An 18,622-nucleotide genomic window follows, 5' to 3' on the forward strand; every position below is an offset into this window, starting at 1 on the left:
TTTTTAAACGCTTGTCAATGCTTCCTCCACCACGTGTATCTCGTGATTATTAACTACTCTTATCCCTCTATTAATGAGCTTCTCATTTGAGATCTTTTCATTCATTATTAAGAAAATAATTATTTCTATTTATTTTAATAGTAAAATAAACTTTATTTATTAAAATACTCATGTTAATAGTTTATTCGTTTTTATATATAAGACTAGTTTGTAATTTTTCATAAAACTGAAGTATTTTATATTTTGTTATAACATTTTAGAAAACAATTTTAAAAATAACAATTCAAATGAAAAATTAACTTAAATAATTTTTTTAAATATATTTAAAATACTCTTGTTATAATTTTTTTAGATAATAAAATTTTAAAAAATAATTAAAATAAAAAACTATTTTAAAAAATTATTTTTAAAAGATAATATTTAAAAAATATTAAAATATCTAAATTATTGAATATTAAAATTTTATTTTAATTGATAATAAATAAATCAAAAATAATAATTATTACGTTAAAGTAAATTTTGATAAAATTGTTTTTAAAAATATAAAGTCAAACTTACTATTTTTAAACTTAAACAGACCTAAAATACTCGTAGTTAAATATAAAGAATTGAAAACTAATTGTTTTTGAAAAAAATATATAGTCATTGGACCATAAAAAAAAAACCCACTTATCTCATAATAGTTGAATAAGAGAGGGTTCATTATAAATAAATTTAATATGAAAAATATTTTTTTTAATTGGGGTATATCGATCAAATGAATTTTACATAGACTAACTAAATAAATTGAGATATAATAGATAAATATATATTTATCTAATAAGTATGTTTGCAAAATCTGTTTGGGTATTAATTTTCTTAAAACCCCAATAAAAACAAGCTTCAATATTTAAAAAAAAGGAAGGATGGAACATAGTGTAAAAGCGCTAGAGAAAGAGGCGGAATATTACAAAAAAATCGCTAGAGGAAGGGGTTGAACCTTCGACCTTGTGGTTAACAGCCACACGCTCTAACCAACTGAGCTACTCCAGCTCGTTGGTTAAAGTTCGCATATTTAATATTAAAACAAATAACTATGTTTGCTTAATTTGTTTCAAAATATTTTTGCTTAGAGAGGGTGTGTGTTTGACTGAGTGTAGCAGTGAATTGTGATTGATTGTGAAATAGAATCAAGAGATCATAAGTACTACCAAAATGTATGTGAGGACAATGGAGATAGTTGAGAATGATTTCACCTAGAGCGTGCATCTTGACCATTTCTATTTACAAAGAGTATGTAATGTAACAATAACAACTGAACTGCTCCTTAACCATGCTATTGCTACCTATATATATATTGGCACATTAATGTAAACCATCTCTTAGAAAATATGAATAAAACAGCAATGATGCTCTTCCTCCTCTTGCTCATTCTCAACCATACTTGTTGCCAACTCCATTCCCGATACATACCAAACTCTCCTTCACCATCACCATCACCATCAGTGCGTACTTCACCTTAATTTATGCTATTTATTTCTTTCCTACCAATTAATTAAAGTTCTATATATTTTTATTTTCTCCCTTTTAAATTATTATTGGTTCTAAATTTCAAAAACATTATTTTCAGGAAGGAGGAATAGGAAGAAAAGCAAATAAAAATGGAAGAAAGTGGGGGTCATTTCCAGCAACGTGTCACTCAAAGTGCAACCAATGTATGCCTTGTGTGCCTGTTCAGGTGTCAATAATGGCATCCCAACACGAGGATAATCAATACTATCCCATAGCTTGGAGGTGTATGTGCCATAGCAACTTCTTTTCCCCTTAATTACCAATTCATCTATCTTCACATCAATTCTCATTTGTTAGCTAGGCTAACACACATTCATCCATTTTATTTTACACTTCTATTTGCTACTTCAATAGAGTTTATATTACCTATCATTTTTTATAATCCTTAAGAAATTAATACCTTGATAACACCTTTTAATTCATAAATCAATTATAACAATTAGATAATTAGATTCAAATAGTTAATGATTTTAGTAAAAGACGGATCAATATAGAAAACTTGGAGTTTAAACTCTACCCGTAACAAACTATTACCCCATTCACTATTGTATCAAATTGCAATTAGTTATTTGATATAAGTATAAATCAACGTATGATTGTAGATAGTTGGTACTTATGTGGTTAGCTATGCTATATATATTTGTAAAACTATTCCTTTGTCATTTAACGACGACAAGATATATTCTCATATTTGACTTTGGTCACGTTAGTAAGTAATACGACAAACATCGATCAAACATTATCTATGTATACAAGAGAAAATCGATAATATCTATAAATCTAAAACTTAGTTTGTCTGTTCTCTTTTTTCTCTTTATTTATTTATTTATTAAAGATGAGTAGTTTCGACCCATTTCATAGACTGAAATTGCATATTTGAGTTGTTTATTTATTTAAATAAGTGATTTTATTTTAGATTTAGTTTTTTTTTTTATTTTTTTTTTATGTGATTTCTTAAACTGCAACATCATTTTGATTTTTCGTATTGTTGAGTTATTCTTTGATTTATATAACAGATTAATATTGATTCAATAAAAATTCAAATTTACAAGAAGATATGAGTATTTCGATCACTCTAATTCTATTATATTTATAAATACTTTTTGAGTTTATTTATATTTCTTGATTTTTAACAATTTTAAATTTATATTATTTCTGATTAATATATTCTATAATTTTAAAAAATAAATATTGTTTTTTTAATAAATTTATTCAACTTTCCGTCAAACTCGAAATCGCCGAAGCTCATGTTGATAGAAATTGAAAAAGTAAGACAAAAAATAAGGTGTAACTTATATTAATTTTAAACATTAACTTCATATGTGTTATCAACATTTGATGTATACTCCAACTTTTTCAACAAACAATCTCTTTCGTGGACTAATCAATATGCTTAGAACACTTGTCAACAAAATCATTATTAATTAATCAGTTTGTATTTTTGAGGAATTAATTAGTTTGTTAAAAGAATAATAGTTCTGATTTTCTTTGATGTTGTTACGATGAGAAGTTTGTTAAAATTAGGCTTTTGTTATATCTCCATACCATACAGGAAGTCAACACACACCATAATATATAAAGTCAATAACTAAAATAAGCCAAGTTTGATCTTAATTGCTGAGTATGACTGTTATTATTATGGAATAAAAAAGAGAGCCTAGATACAAGGTAGTGAATACTAATGAAGAGATCGTACAGGTAATTAATTATTAAAATAAAAGTTATTTTGATTAAATATATGAAACATAATCATTGTAATCTTTATATGCACCAAAATTGTAATCTCTCATAAAAATATATTCAATGAGTAAACTAATAGGCTAAAAAATATATTTGAGAATTAAAATAATTAATTAAAAAAAATACGAATATATTAATTAAAAAATATATTTGAGTTTTAGTTATTTTTAAAATCTAAAATTTGAACTATCAAAATATTGATTGGACTTATATATCTACATTGCAATGAAAGGCTCCTGCAACCAATCTCAATCTTAACTAGAATATGAATAATACTAACTAACAAGACACTCTTTATCACAAACTATTTAATTGATTAAAATCTATATAGATTCTACTAAATTCATATAAAATTCACATGATTTAAATAAAGATATGTACATTTTAAACAATTAAAGAACATACATTAGAAAAATGTGTTGCCAACCCCCTTCCTTGAATTACTTTTTGTAGTTTTTATACTTAAAAATCATAACACATTGGAGACCAAAATGACGATTTAGCTGTTATTAAAATCTGATAAAAGCTCACGTGATTCTTAAGATGAAAATGCATAAAATTTGTAGAGGAAGCTGCAGGACTTGGCTGTTGTCCTGTCCTGTAGTTTTTGGTTTATGCATATAAGATTGTCAAAGAGAGTGTGTTTTTTGGAAGTGGCTATGAGCTGTTGCGCTTTATTTGTCACAACCATGTGCACAATGCTGTGGGCCGTGGCCGCCCGAGAGAACTAAGACAAAGTCAAATGAAGGTCCTATAATATATTCCTACTATTCAATTACTCATAAACAAACAAATAAGCTAGCACGCCCTGCATTCAACTTTATCATTTTCATTTCTAAAAAAAAAAAACTTTATCATTTCCATCCATATCAACAACAAAAAAACAGTCAGAGTCAGAGTTGCCAACCATGCCGATATCCAATTACCAATTAATCACCAACCAAATTTACAGAGACCCCTCATAGTACAATTTGATTTATACAATTAACTTTTTGAAAAGTTTTGGTGTGTAGTAAAAGGAGAAATAAGAAAACAGCTAGTTTGGACAAAATAATAATTAATTATTACTCGTATATAAAATAATAAAATATTGGAAGGGCGTGGATGTGATTTTGGCGACCCGCAATATAAATATATGGCCTTCGTTAGATCCTTACTCAACAACACAATAACCGAACAAACATTAATTAGTTGAATTAAAAGAGAAGAAGAAGCAATGGAAGGTTTGATTCCATATATTATTGAAGCGATCAGAAAGCAAAAGTGTGAGCAAATGAACTACAACCGCTTACATCATTCAGATAGTTCAAACCGTATGCTATTGGGATCAGCTGATTCCTTTCGCAGAAGAACCGTATCTGGATCTGAAATCGCCTCCACTACTGCTCCTATCACTGCCAACAACCTTCGCCATCGCAACCACTAGCGAGCGATTACAATATATTATTCATTCATTTATCTTTTGTATGTTCATGGCCGACTATCATTTGCAATGTAATTGTATATTCTACATGTATGACTTTTTAATACAAATATCATTTTCGTGTTAAAATCTAACTTCTCTAAGTTATAAACAAACTAAACTCCTCCATCGGATTCTACTTTATTTATGAGGTCTACTTCTTATTTAGGGAGTATTAATTCTTGATGATATAATAATAATAATAACAATTTTAGGGGATATTGTTGGTAACATTTCAAAGTTGAAAACTCAATTAAAATAATTACAAATAATATTTTTATTAAGGATATAAAATTATAAACCAGTTATTATTAGCAAAATGCTCAAATACTAGTAATTATGAAAAAGTAATATTTTAACGAATTAATTAGTATAATTGAGATTTAATAAATTTCAAACACAATTTATAGAAAATATAGTGGTTTATTATTAATTAATTTGAGTGACGATAATAAAGTATAAAAACATGATTTGTATTTGATTTTATAAAGAGAAAGATAAAAAGAGAACCCTCCCTCTCCTGAAGGCGGCAATCGGAAAGAGAGCAGAATGAAAATCCGATCGGTATTCGACGGCGGCGAATTGAGAAGTGAATTCGAAAAAAATGGTATCGATTCAAAGTTCGTTCCAATTATATGGAAGCACCTCTTTCTCACTCTCCGAAACACTAACATTAAATCCAATTCTGATTCCGATTGGGAATGGGAGAAATACGTTCCTTCTTTGCCTTGTTCAGCCTATTCCTTCCTCCGTTCCAAGTTCAAAACCCCTCTCTCTTCTTCACTCCACTCCGTTTTCCACTCTTCTGATAATGTCACATCCAAGCTCCTCATCAAACTCACTAATGGAGCTTTTGTGGAGGCTGTGATTATGAGATACGATACTCGTTTGGGTAAATATGGTGGTAAACCTCGTCCTGGTGGTCTTAGAGCTACTTTGTGTATATCTTCTCAGGTTAGGTTTCTTTTTCACATTCATTTTACTTTTTTTTTTTTTTTTCGTTTTGGCTTTGCCACTAATAATATGCAATTTGATGCTTCCTTTTTCTTTAGGTAGGATGCAAAATGGGTTGCAAGTTCTGTGCAACTGGAACTATGGGATTCAAAAGTAACTTATCATCTGGAGAAATTGTGGAGCAGTTGGTTCATGCTTCTAGTTTTGCACAAATCCGTAATGTTGTCTTCATGGTAATTCCTTTTTGCTACCGTAATACTAATGGTTTATTCCTTGACTTGTTTCTGCACATCAAGGGAAGCTTTGTTTGTGAAATCTATCAGAAGCAATAGTTTACAATATGAAATTCTGTTTAACCAATAGTGTGCCATTTTTCTATTTCCATTTTGTTAAAAAGCTTGAACTTTGTTGCTTATGCTAATTGATAGATAGGTAGGTACTAATCTCATCTAACAGCCCAGCTTTGATGCCTGCTTGCACATATTATTGGAAAATCTGACACTTATTATTTTCTTCCGTTTTCATAAATAATCGAAAATTGCCAAAATAATAATGAAAAAGATAACTGTTTCTGTCTGATTATCTTGTGCAATTGCTCAAGATTTAAACTATCTTTTTTTCAACCAAATAGCTGAATATTTTTTAATTCCTGACAAATTTCTTTTGGAGTTGTATCCCATGGTATTGACTATTGAAGAAATGTTAACAAGCCACATATCTGTTGAAAGTTAACAAAGAGACCATTATGATATGATGTAGTATTTCTCTTTGTTATTTTTCTCCTCGGCTCTATTAATTGTTTATTCTGCTATGCAAAAGTTGTATTAGATGCTGCTTGTGCACTATATAGACTATAGTAAAAGTTAATGTCAAGTTTGCAGTGTAATCAACTATTTTTTTTACAGGGAATGGGAGAGCCTTTGAACAACTATTCTGCTGTGGTAGAATCTGTTCGTATCATGACTGGGTCACCATTCCAATTGTCATTGAAAAGGATTACCGTCTCAACGGTAAAATATGCCCTATGGATTTGCATTGTTTCTTCCATGTTTTCTGACATATGTTAACTTCCAATTATTTGTTTTTATTTCATTAATTGGGTCTTCTATTTCATCATGTCAAAAACTCTAGGAAGATATGGAGTACAATATATTTCCTTTGTTCTAGAGTTCCATCCAAACCTGATGCTCCGAGATACTCAATAGAACCATGTCTTATTAAGCATAGAGGTTACTATTTGAGTAGAAACAGAGAATTCCTTGATGCTCTAATGCAAGTTATATTTATACCTAGAGTTTGCGACATTAAGCCCACTTGGATACAAGTCATAAGGCACTTCTAAGAGCTTCTATATAACAATAAGATAATTTTTAATTTTGAAGTGGTGTTTGGGTAATATAATGTGTTTAGCTTTTGACTTTTAGAAAAGCTCCCAAGAGTCGAGAGCGTAGGTGGAAACTTATTTAAACAGCTTCTCTATTCTCAACTAATGTACAAGCTTCCTGAAGAGCTTATGAGCAAGTATCATCCAAACAAAAAATTAACTTATCTAGAAGACAAAAACTAGCTTTTCACATTGGTTTCATTGTCTATCAGCTCTTCTAGATAAGCTTATTAAGATGGATATTTGCATTGTTTGTTGTTGTTTTGTTAAGTCATTTATTTTGGAAAAAGTTTCTGTCTTATGAAGGGTAAATTTGTGTCTTTAATAGGTTGGCATCATTCATGCTATCAACAAGCTTCATAATGATGTGCCTGGTTTGAACTTGGCAGTCTCACTACATGCACCAGCCCAAGACATCCGATGCCAGATAATGCCCGCTGCCCGTGCTTTCCCTTTGGAAAAACTTATGGATTCACTGCAAGAATATCAAAGGAAAAGGTGATGATTATGTATGAGTATATGTAAACTAATAATTAAGAAACTTTTTTTCCTTATCATTGTTAACAATTTCGGTAATTTTTGGAGTCTTCATCAATTACAGTTTGCAGAAAATATTAATTGAATACATAATGCTTGATGGGGTGAATGATGAAGAGCAGCATGCCCACCTATTAGGAAAACTGCTGGAGACATTTGAAGTGGTAAACACTCTAACTTTACTTGGTAGCATATATGAATTGCATTTTAAGCGACAAAATTTATTCATACATCTATCTTTCTATTTGTGTTAAAACATGATAGCCGTTTCCAGTTACACAATGCTATAATTAACCTTTTGTACATCGTCTGAATTGTTAAGCAGGTGGTGAACTTAATACCTTTCAACTCTATTGGTACATTGAGTCAATTCAAATCTACTAGTGAGCAGAAAGTGTTGAAGTTTCAGAAAATTTTAAGGGGTACCTATAATATTCGAACTACAGTCCGGAAGCAGATGGGTGAAGACATCAGTGGTGCGTGTGGACAATTGGTGGTTAGCTTACCTGACAAGTCTCTTGGAAATGCAAATCCCCTAACGGACATAGAAGATCTTGTTATTTGATAGAATGTATTCGTATAGTTCTTGGGCTGAATTTAAAAAAGAAATTGTTTCCTTTTATTTTTGTGTTATTTCGAAGTTGAAATAGGAATTAGAAGTAGAAGTCAAGATGGATTTGATGAGGCACAAGTGTCCAATGAAAATTCTTGATATGAATGATCTTTGGTCCTCTTAATTTTTCCATACTGCTAGTCACTTACACAATCCTAATATTCACCATTTTGCCGTCCTAGCCTTGCATAACTGCTAACGTGAATACTAATTTCAGTTTTACTTTGTATCGATATTGTTACACAAGCTGAAGTTGAAGAAACAAAATTCTTCACTTAATTACACTTATGTTTTAGTTTTTCACAATTTCACTTGATATCCAACATGAAACACTGGTTTATAACGGCATTTCTTTTTCTTTTATAAGTTTGTTTCTAGCAATTTTCAAACTTGAATACATCCATCAACAGTGACTCCTAACGATCAATTAATATCGCTGTAAGCCTAACCAGATGTATTAATTACAATTTACTAGATGATGTTGAGAACAATTCATAGATAAGTCAAAAACATAACAGCCCTGAAAATGTTGATCTAAAACCCTGAATTTCTATTCGCTGTGAAGGTCCTAACCCGGTTTGTGTACAAAGCTGAGGAACTACCCATTTATGCTCAAATCAGCACAACATACTTCATTGGAGAACACAATATTTACCAAAAACAAAATTTGGATAGGATATACATCATCTACTAATTTAACGGAAAAAATACCAGGTTCTAGAAATGGTCACAATTAAGCTAAAATAGCAAAAATATTTGATAGTTTAGGAGAACTGTTATACAAGCATTTAAATTGCATAATGGTCTATGCTCCAATGAAGCCAAAGGATAGTTCTACTTTCAAAGCAAAAGGGAAATCTAATTTCAATTCCTGTTCGGCACAGTCAGCAGGGGCTGAGTCCAGATAGCCTCTGCAGAATCTGACAGTTGTTTCATTCAACAAGGCCTCTAGCATGCTGATGATGATGATAAACTTTGATAAACTAATGAACAGATTCAGCACCTTTGGCCTATACACATAAACTATGCATGTAAACACGGGGAAATGAGATACATAATCAGGCCACTCATTTCTGGAAATTGTCCTGTAACAGAGTTAAAAAGGATGATTTATGCTTCTTCAGGAAGAAAAAAAAACAGATGATTTACAGAACAACCTTTAAGAGCTTAGAAATATTTTATGAAGCCAAAAGGGCTTCCAGTTTTGCAATCTGGTCATCTTCATTTTGAGGAATCGGATCTTTATTGACGTCTTGATACAAATCATGTTTCCACTTCTCACTTTGAGTCTTACTGGGAAGAAAACCTTGTCTTCCATTAAAATTATCTCTTCCCCTGGAATTGCCACTGCCACCAATATCACCATTGCCCCTACGCCTTTCTCTTGACGGAAACCCATCTCTCCCGGTTTTATCCTTGTAGGGTGCTCTGTCATCTGAATGGTATGGATTGCTACTTTTTTCCAGGTTCCTTTCTTTCCATTCTGGAGGATGCTCAAACTGGCGTGACTTCACAGTCATTGTTGCAGCTAGATTAACATCTCCTGAATCCACTGGAATCTTCTTCTCCCGGAATGCAGGTCTTTTCCTTGAGGTAGGAGGTTGATCAACTTTCCTTTCAGAAAAACCACCTCTTCTCTGGGAAGTATTATCATCAGTTTTAGCTTGTGACTTCCCATCCCTTTGCTCTCTTTCTAGACTTATCTCTTCCCTTTCATTATGCTGATTTTTTAAGTCCTTCCACCATCCACGTTCTTGAATAAAAATGAAAAAATTGGATAAATTTTTGTGAACAAGATGTTATATTATATTTCCACATGGTTCAAAGACAAAAAACACTCGTAGCTCACAAATTGAGTCATGTGATGTGGGAGATAGGACATTCCAATTCTTCTTTAAATGTTTATTTGTTTAATTTTGTTTCTCAATTACATTTGATGACATAATAACTAAAACACGTAGTAGCTAACAATGCATTTTGTTCGTACATAAAATGCAAGGAATATTGCAATCGTTTCAATCATCCGCACACAGAATTCCCAGTCATAACCAAAATGGTAAAAACAAGCACTGACAAAACATATGCAAGACTGGAAGAAAAGAAAAAATGAAAACTCACCACCAGCTTTCGTTTGACCGGAGCTTCGACCAACCTGCCCCGCATTACCTCGTTCCTCATGCTGTTATATATACAAAGCATCATAATAAAGTCTAATGTTGTGATATACATGCAGAGAAACTTGAAGACACGGGGCTGACCTAAAACCCATTAAATCACCCCGAGAAAAAAAGTTTGAATTTACTGAGTAAAAATAAAGCATATAAAGATGTTTCAATCTCTAATAGCCTAATTGAATCAAAACATTTTCTTCTTAAGGGAATACATGTGATGATAAATACTTCAACTCCTTGCAATTTTGTGTCTGTAAAAACTAACAACAATTTTCAATAATTATCATGATATAATGGAAAAGGGGTTTAATATGTTCTACTTCAAGAACCAGCTATACATACAAATTTAACTCCTAAAGAAAACTTAGATCATTTTCATTTGTCAGCACTTCTGTTTTATCCCAGATAACAATCCTGGCAATCTTTAAAAAATTAGTTGCCAGTGCCACCCACCCCATGTAGAAGAGAAACATACAGCAAGGCCAAAATATCTGCATTAAGACTTATAATTGGCAAATGATATCACTTACACTGCTTGACAGTTAACAGATACTAAGTTAAAATTAGGCATTGGTTTATCATGTTTCTCTCCCCGTCCCCTCCAATATTAACCATTGTCTGTTGACTAAGTACAAGACGATTGACCATATGAAATCTAAGGAAATATTATAACCGTGCACTCAGGTTAATCAATTGTAGGAAAAGATGTTCCATAGTGGCAACTGGCTAAGCTAGTGATATTAAATTTGCTTCGAAGATATGACAGTATCTTTTACAGAGCACATATTGGCATCAAAATAGTTAAAAGGGAAATAACTAACAAACAAACAAACACAAGATTAAAAGTTACAAAAACAATCATCAGTATTATGCGCAACATGAGAAATGTACAAGAGGTGAAATTAAGAGAGATATTGGTACTTGAGTTGGATGAGATTCAGGTTTTGGTGTTTCATAATGATCATTTGGTTTGTTGTCCGCATCCTTAGCTTGGGAGTTAGAATTGTGAAAGGCATGAGGCTGGTGGCGGTGGCTGCCATTAGAACCGGTTGTCACTCTATCTCTGTCATGTTTCCCATCCCTTCTGTGTCTCTTGGGGCTATAATACAATACAATAAGATACAACAAGCACCAACCAAGTATTGTTAATTAGATTAGATTAGATATAAAACCCCACCCCAATAATAAACAAATTAATAAGCACATTAGCAGAATGCATGCTGAAATACACAGCCTCTTCTGAAATGAGGCATGAAATAAAAAAACATTAACACGCAAAAAGAAGAAAATAAATAGCACATAAAACAAAAGTGTGTTCATATAATTGAGGAAATAAAAGAGGAGACAAACCTGGATTCACGATCGAATCTAGAATGACGTCGGTTGGAATCGGAATCACGACGAGACATTGCGAATAACAAAGAATTGTTTCAGCCTTTTAGGTTATGTTAGGTTAGCTAGTAGGACCTTCAATTTGGTTGTTCACTCGGTGTCTGACTGGTTAGTTATTGGATTAGCTTAAGTGTGTAAGCTCTTCTAAATAAAAACTGCAAACCAATAAAAAAAACAATGAGATTTATTAAATATTATTCGACTTTGTCAAAAATGTAGTTACAACTTAGTTAATGTTAATGGAAAATTAGTTGATTAAGAAAGTGTTGATGTTAAATTTTTTTATTCTAGTTACAATCACTATATAAAGTACATTTACATCAATTATAATTAACTTTTTCTCATTCATTTAAATCTAATGTTCAATTTTTTCTTAGTTTAAAATTGTACCATACTTCTCGATGTGAAACTATCTCTGGGAAAGTTGGTCGAATTGAATTTTAGATTCGTTGTATTAATGAGTTATTAGTTGGCTTTTAATACATACATCAATCGATAGCCTAGTGGTTTATAATTATTTTTCTTGATCATAGTGCTTGCACATTTCTGTCCAAACTCCAAACCATCTAAAATGATATTTACATCATATTTTTTAAAAGGAGGGATCTTGGTATGGAGAAATGGTGTTGATCAAAATAATATTTAAAATGAACAATGTTATTTAAATAATTTTAATCAAAATTTAAAAGGTTTCAATTTCGTATTATTTTTATTGAAAACATTAGATGTGCGAAAATTTAAAATATCAAACAAACGATAAAACTCTCTAAAAAAGTAGCATTTTCTTCGTATGAATCATATGTTTACAAAATTAACATTCAAAGAAATGCAAACGGGTTTCAAAACACGAAAGAAGCCTATTTTTTATTTTAGGAAGACTGTTTATCAACTATTATCTTTTATTCATAGTGTTTGTTTACTGTAAAGCAGATTGTGAGCCGTCACAAGTATACTCATCGAACAATATGTCACGTGAATGAGACCATTTTATTCTTCATATGAAGGTTCATATTATAACCATAATTACAAATATAAATTATACATATCAAAATAACATACAAATCATACAATAATAACCGGCAGATATTGAATTTATACTGTACATAACATTCCAATAACTTGAGCTTTTATTACTCTTTAACAAAAAAATAATCAATGGGTGTATAGCTGCCCTCTTTCTGCGACAACTTTGGCTTCTTGGATTTGCTTTGTCTATTGTTTCGGAGCTTCTGATCCCGACTGAAAGAACATAAATTAATCACATTGGAAATGTGGAGTCGCACTCTCTCATTCATATAAAAACATTACTGCAAATGGTAAGAAGTAAATATATTACCTTTGACTCGATATCAAAACAGGTGCTTGGTGAATACTAGATTCTTCCTTTTGAAGCTTTTCAGCAAAATGAAAATCAGAATGCTCTAATCTTTCCTCAACAAAACTTGGAGGAAGTTCTATTCCACAGAGTGAACATTTATAGTCATTCAACCACAACATTACTGCTTCCTGACAAGAAGAATCAAGTCTATCATTCTCCAGAAAATTAGACCCACTATTCACATTCTTGCCCTCAAACTGTCCCTGGAAAGATGTTGATCCCAGCACCTCTGTACATCCATGGTGGTAATAACTTTCAGCATCATTGTCAGAAGTTTGCACCTGGTAAATATAGCAGAGAGCATAAAAAGTAGTAATGCAAAAACATGGACACGCTCCTCAATCAACCAAAAAGATTATTCCGTTGCTGAATTGATTTATATTAATATATGTCAGCTACTTAGAAAATAAGAGGAAAGAAAGGGAGATATACCTTCTCCGCACCATCATTTTTCCAAAGAGTGCAGCTTTGGTAATTCACATCTAATGAATGATTACCATCAAAAGGATCTCTGCAATCAAGCTGACATGTGCGTTGGCCATCAATGGAAAGATCAGTTTCTGTATCACTGACAAATTCATGATCTGTAACATCTGAAAAAGAACTATTATTCCTATTGGCTTCTCCTGAAGTGATGAAATTGGTAATAGTCTTCTGTGTAGGATCAGCTGTAGCACCACTCTTTTCTCCATTAAACTGTGATACTCTAAGACCTAAGAGCAGAAGAAAAAACTTTGTTATGCACTGACTTAGACAAGGAACTAATGTGAATTTTTTCATAGACTATATCTATAAACAGTAAGCACCCTCTTATCAGAAACATATACCTACTTAATAACCATCAACAATAAAACAAGTTAACAGAAACATATACCTATTAATCTTACTGAAACAGGAAGTTCAGCTTTTAGCAACTTTGATGCATGCTTCAAAATATCCTCACTCGAGCTGATGTAGTTTTGTAAAGTCATAGCTCTATTCCGAACCTATAGATTGTGCATTTCTTAGCCCTTGCAAGAGAAATATAGTATGATAATAAAATGCAGAGTGACCATAATGTATCTCCAAAGGGACTTGAACAAAATCATAATTACTTGTTTTTTAATGAAGTTTTATCCACAGAGGTAAGATCCCAAGCCAGAGAAAAATCAGAAGATTATTAAGAGAACAAAAAAGTCAAGACATCACGAGTACCTCAAAAGAAGCAGTTTTAAGTTTAAGAGTCAATGTTCGCCCATGCAGACCCTCTTTTTGCATGTCTGCAGACAGCATTTCAGCAAGCTCCGCTGCAAACATAAGCTTCACATGGATCATTTGTTGATGATTCAATATAACTAAACACTTCTCTAATTCAAAAACTCAACATGTCATAATTATTAGCTAGCTACACTTTAGCTAAAGCCATGCATGTGTAACAAACTGCAACTCAAACTGACTGAATATCAGACAATTGAGTTTCAACTTAAGAGGTTCTCCAAATTCAAACTGATGTATGATGGCAAAATTGAAATTTTGAAATCTATCAAAATTTTGTGAAAGATAAACAGTAGTTGACAAGACATATACCCAATTTTTTATGCATCAGCACTTCATCCTCAGTGGCAGAAAATGTCCTCTCATTGCTAATACTTTTCCGAAACCTTACTTGAGGAGAATCCGTCTTTCCAAGACCTAAACCCACAGAGTAAAAAAAATCTGCAACAAATTAATAAAAAGTTAAATGTTAATAAAGGATTTACATAATTAATATGGTAATGGAATGAAACATATTATTAGAAATCGTAAATTATCATTAGTAAACCTTAAGATGAAGCTAAATTTACAAACTTGCCAAATAATGGTTGTAGAAACTAGAAAGTGGCAGATATAATTTTCAAAATAAACATTAGATTAAAAAGATATAAAAATGTTCAAAAAACCATATGAACTCTAGTCGAGCTGCCATATAAATGCAGGAAACCCTATAGGGCAGTGCACACTAGTTTTGCATGTTAATGAAAATAGAAGGCAACAGTTAAACAGATAGCTAACCTGCCGTTGATGGAGAAAAAAGAGCACACAGGTAGCTACCCTTATCCAGCATCTGCTCACACGTGTTTATTCCAAAAACTTCCTTCAAAATATGTTCAGTGACCTTACCTATGCCCCCAATCTGTCAACACTATCAATCATTTTTAATCATAAAGGAGGCTCTTTCAAATATAAAATCATAAGAAAGTCAACGTTGTAACTAGGAACAAAACCAATAATTTGGAATTAGAATACTATAATAACTGATTAAATTAGTATCCAGGTAACTTAAACATACCTTTCTGATAGGAAGGGAGGATATGAAAGTCATAACAGCCAAGCGGTCATTTGGCAAAACATACTGTCCATTAGGCTTGTTTATGTCTGAGCAAACCTATAGGAGAGTAAAATGTCAACAATATAATTTCATAGCATGAAGTTTCCCCCAGATGATCAAACAATCAATACAGTCTGCATCACTACTACTTTTAAGTTTTTACAGATTAAGAAGCATTTGAAAGAAGTACTATTAATGGATGAGACTCTATTTCGTGATATTAAAAGTAGAAACCATGGACAATGCAAAACAATGAAAGCAGATATATAAACTAGTCACCCCTTTTAGTGTTATCTAATAAATTTAATTTGTTATCAAAATTAGGCAACTGTTGGCTGAAAACTTAAATAAAAGGTATCTTAAGAGAGAATTGAGGAGATACACAGGTAGCACAACTTCATGACACAATGAAAACTTGGAAAACAGAAAGAAAAAGAAAATGAAGGTTCTGCCTTCCTAATTAATGTGCAAGTGTAATTTCCTTCCTCCCTCAATGCATTTCATTTAACAAAGAAAACGAAAAACAGCCTGCGGCAAGCACAAGTAACGCACAGGGGCTAGTATACTTAAATGTAACAAGATTGATAAGATGCTTTAAAACTAGCTTCCACTTCAAATGGGCTAATAACATTGCAAAGGGAAATATATTTTGCAAATAAATATCATACATAACCTTAGCAAGTAAGCGATTTGGTGCCACTCCAGCACTACACGTGAGACCACCAGTCTCTTCATAAACACTGTCTCTTAGTTCTTGAGCAATCTACACATTCCAAATTTTAGAAACAAGAGAGGTTTAATACATTTGAAGGTCTTAAATTGCAATTAGAATCTGACACCAACTTACTTCTTCACTTTTGACATTCCTTTCTCTACAAACTTCAGTTATATCAAGGTATGCTTCATCCAGGCTACCAGCAATGAAATTGGGATCATACCTCTGAAAAACTAACAAACATGTGCATTTTAATCTATCATCAGCAATTAACTTCAAAAGGCACAATTGAAAAAAAAAAAGTCAATCACATAAAGAATACCTTTTCTGGTCAAATCACTGTAATAAGTATACTTCTTAAAATCTGTTGGGACAAAGATTAACTCTGGACATAGCTTCCGTGCAATGAACCCAGGCATGGCAGAACGAACCCCAAATTTCCTGGCCTATATAAAGACAAAATGAAGATCACAAATTCCACGATACAATAGAGTTTAAGCAGATTAACTCTTCAATCATTCACCAGAACAATTCATTCAAACTTATAACATAATGACACAATAAACCTCATAATTGGCAGTGGATATCATAGACATGCTACCAACAGCCATTGGTCTTCCCTTTAACGTGGGGTTACTTAAAGTCTCGACCGCAGCATAGAAAGCATCCATATCTACATGTAACCAAATCCTTGAAAGATCACGCGAAGCTTCCAGCTCAAGAATCCTTCTATCAGCAACCTTCTGGTAATGGAATAAATCAGCTTGTGTAAGCTTTGCAAACTGAAGTCGCATGTTGTCAACTTTGTGTCTGATAAAAGTCTCTTTTCGTTCCTCGTTCTGAAAATATTTGGATCCTTTGCTCATTTCGTAAACAATCCTTTGTACTTTTTCCTTGTCAACACCCTCCATTCCTAAATAATAATAAACCATTATTATTTCATCAATCAATTATATCATAAGATACATACATTACAAATAAACAAAACTATCAAATATCATTCAATTAATATTATAGTAGGGTATTCGTCTTTCAGATACCATCTTCCACTACAAAACTCTTACACAAAAAGAAAAAAGAAATGTTAGGTTTAATGATAGAAACCTGCTTTGGCGGTTGTGTAAACAGTGTTGTAAGATTGCCATGGATGAGGAGATACGGTAACATCATCACTTCTCTCCATCGCCATATGCTTTCCTCTTTGCCTTGCCGCGCAATCCCTCCCACTTCACGCACAACTTACTGGACTCTTCCTCGCTCCTTATTAAGCCCAACGACTTTCACTTTCGTTTCGTGTGTTTGCAAACATACAACTTCATATTTTTTTATTATATTCACCCCTTCAAAAAATTATTATCAGAATAAAATAGTAAATATCTTTTTCAAATAATCTAACTGCACAACTTAAATTTGGTTCTACGTGACAAGTTGATAAAATTAATAGATTAATAATTAATATTATAATCACTTATAATTATTATATATATATATATATATATATATAATATCAACATCATCAATTGTTTATATTATTTTTTAAATTAAATTGTTCATTTTAAAATAATTAAATTCCCATAACCTATACATATTATGAGTGTAAAAAGAGGAATATTGTGGGTTCAATTTTGCCCATCAATCTTTTATTATCTCAAGTGTAATTATTATACTAAAGTGACCCTGTGATAGTTTTCATTTCAAATTTGTTGCATGGAGTAATAACTTTCATCTTTAGGTCTTGATCATCTTTAGATCTAGTGACTTGCTAAATCTAACGATCCCCAACTTGCATTCAACGGTTGAGGAAAATTCATTTCCATCAATTAGTGTTGTGCATTTTATCTTTTATCTTCTTTTATGTTTGACATATTGAAAATTGTTTTAAAAAATAGTTGTTTCTGCTTCTTTTCTTCAACTTTAAAAACAAAGAATACGATAGTGTTTAAACACAAAAAAAGGTACTTGGAGGTGTAATATCGATGACCTTTCAATCTCAATCTCATAGTCAAATAAAAAATTGATTTAGTTTTTGTTATATAAATACAAAAATTATCGAACTCAATTTTAAACCCTGCAGTTAATCAAGATTACCGATGACACAGTGTATTTGGGAAATGGTCAAGGGTTCAATACATAATTGATTTCACTTTTCTCAAGTCAAATTTTATTTAAGTCCCCAAATAAAACTGTTGTTACCTCCAAAATATCTTCCAAATTTTACTAATAATATTTTTTGGAACTGTACCTGGAAAACATCTTCAAAATTTTACTAACAGAAATTTAAAGCTTTTGCTTCCCACATTAGACTCCTCTAAACCGAGTCTTTAAACTTAGTGATTCAATTTAGAAAATAAACTGAATAATATCTATTAAATGTATAA

At 31.7% G+C, this 18,622-nt stretch overlaps 3 protein-coding genes and 1 non-coding gene across 5 annotated transcripts; 1 reads left to right on the forward strand and 3 right to left on the reverse strand.

Annotated features, from left to right (window-relative positions):
• Nucleotides 1-958: 958 nt before the first annotated feature.
• Nucleotides 959-1,032, reverse strand: TRNAN-GUU (transfer RNA asparagine (anticodon GUU)). Its single transcript has one exon. It is a non-coding gene; the product is annotated as a tRNA-Asn (tRNA).
• Nucleotides 1,033-4,419: 3,387 nt separating this feature from the next.
• Nucleotides 4,420-8,373, forward strand: LOC101496161 (uncharacterized). The gene is made up of 6 exons (XM_004511256.4): nucleotides 4,420-5,707; nucleotides 5,806-5,940; nucleotides 6,613-6,717; nucleotides 7,420-7,589; nucleotides 7,693-7,792; nucleotides 7,954-8,373. The coding sequence occupies exons 1-6, from the start codon at nucleotides 5,303-5,305 to the stop codon at nucleotides 8,191-8,193; spliced, it is 1,155 nt and encodes a 384-aa protein (XP_004511313.1). The 5' UTR covers nucleotides 4,420-5,302; the 3' UTR covers nucleotides 8,194-8,373.
• A 601-nt stretch (nucleotides 8,374-8,974) lies between these two features.
• Nucleotides 8,975-11,951, reverse strand: LOC101496491 (uncharacterized). Its single transcript, XM_004511257.4, has 4 exons — nucleotides 11,763-11,951; nucleotides 11,334-11,511; nucleotides 10,360-10,420; nucleotides 8,975-9,994 (listed from the first exon to the last, which is right to left on the reverse strand). The coding sequence occupies exons 1-4, from the start codon at nucleotides 11,819-11,821 to the stop codon at nucleotides 9,420-9,422; spliced, it is 873 nt and encodes a 290-aa protein (XP_004511314.1). The 5' UTR covers nucleotides 11,822-11,951; the 3' UTR covers nucleotides 8,975-9,419.
• Nucleotides 11,952-12,772: 821 nt separating this feature from the next.
• Nucleotides 12,773-17,557, reverse strand: LOC101496826 (DNA polymerase kappa). Of its 2 annotated transcripts, none has more exons than XM_027337659.2 (13): nucleotides 17,349-17,557; nucleotides 16,811-17,157; nucleotides 16,567-16,690; nucleotides 16,377-16,477; nucleotides 16,203-16,292; nucleotides 15,491-15,586; nucleotides 15,214-15,334; nucleotides 14,749-14,853; nucleotides 14,377-14,468; nucleotides 14,057-14,168; nucleotides 13,615-13,895; nucleotides 13,141-13,463; nucleotides 12,773-13,043 (listed from the first exon to the last, which is right to left on the reverse strand). In XM_027337659.2, exons 1-13 carry the CDS (start codon nucleotides 17,431-17,433, stop codon nucleotides 12,935-12,937), a joined length of 1,986 nt encoding a protein of 661 aa, XP_027193460.1. In that variant the 5' UTR covers nucleotides 17,434-17,557; the 3' UTR covers nucleotides 12,773-12,934. The 2 variants fall into 2 exon arrangements, with proteins under 2 accessions (XP_027193460.1, XP_004511315.1); XM_004511258.4 differs by having other exon boundaries at nucleotides 14,749-14,877; nucleotides 17,349-17,556.
• Between the last annotated feature and the right edge of the window lie 1,065 nt (nucleotides 17,558-18,622).

Source organism: Cicer arietinum, chromosome 8 (genome assembly GCF_000331145.2).
Source record: "Cicer arietinum cultivar CDC Frontier isolate Library 1 chromosome 8, Cicar.CDCFrontier_v2.0, whole genome shotgun sequence".
Taxonomy (NCBI): domain Eukaryota; kingdom Viridiplantae; phylum Streptophyta; class Magnoliopsida; order Fabales; family Fabaceae; genus Cicer; species Cicer arietinum.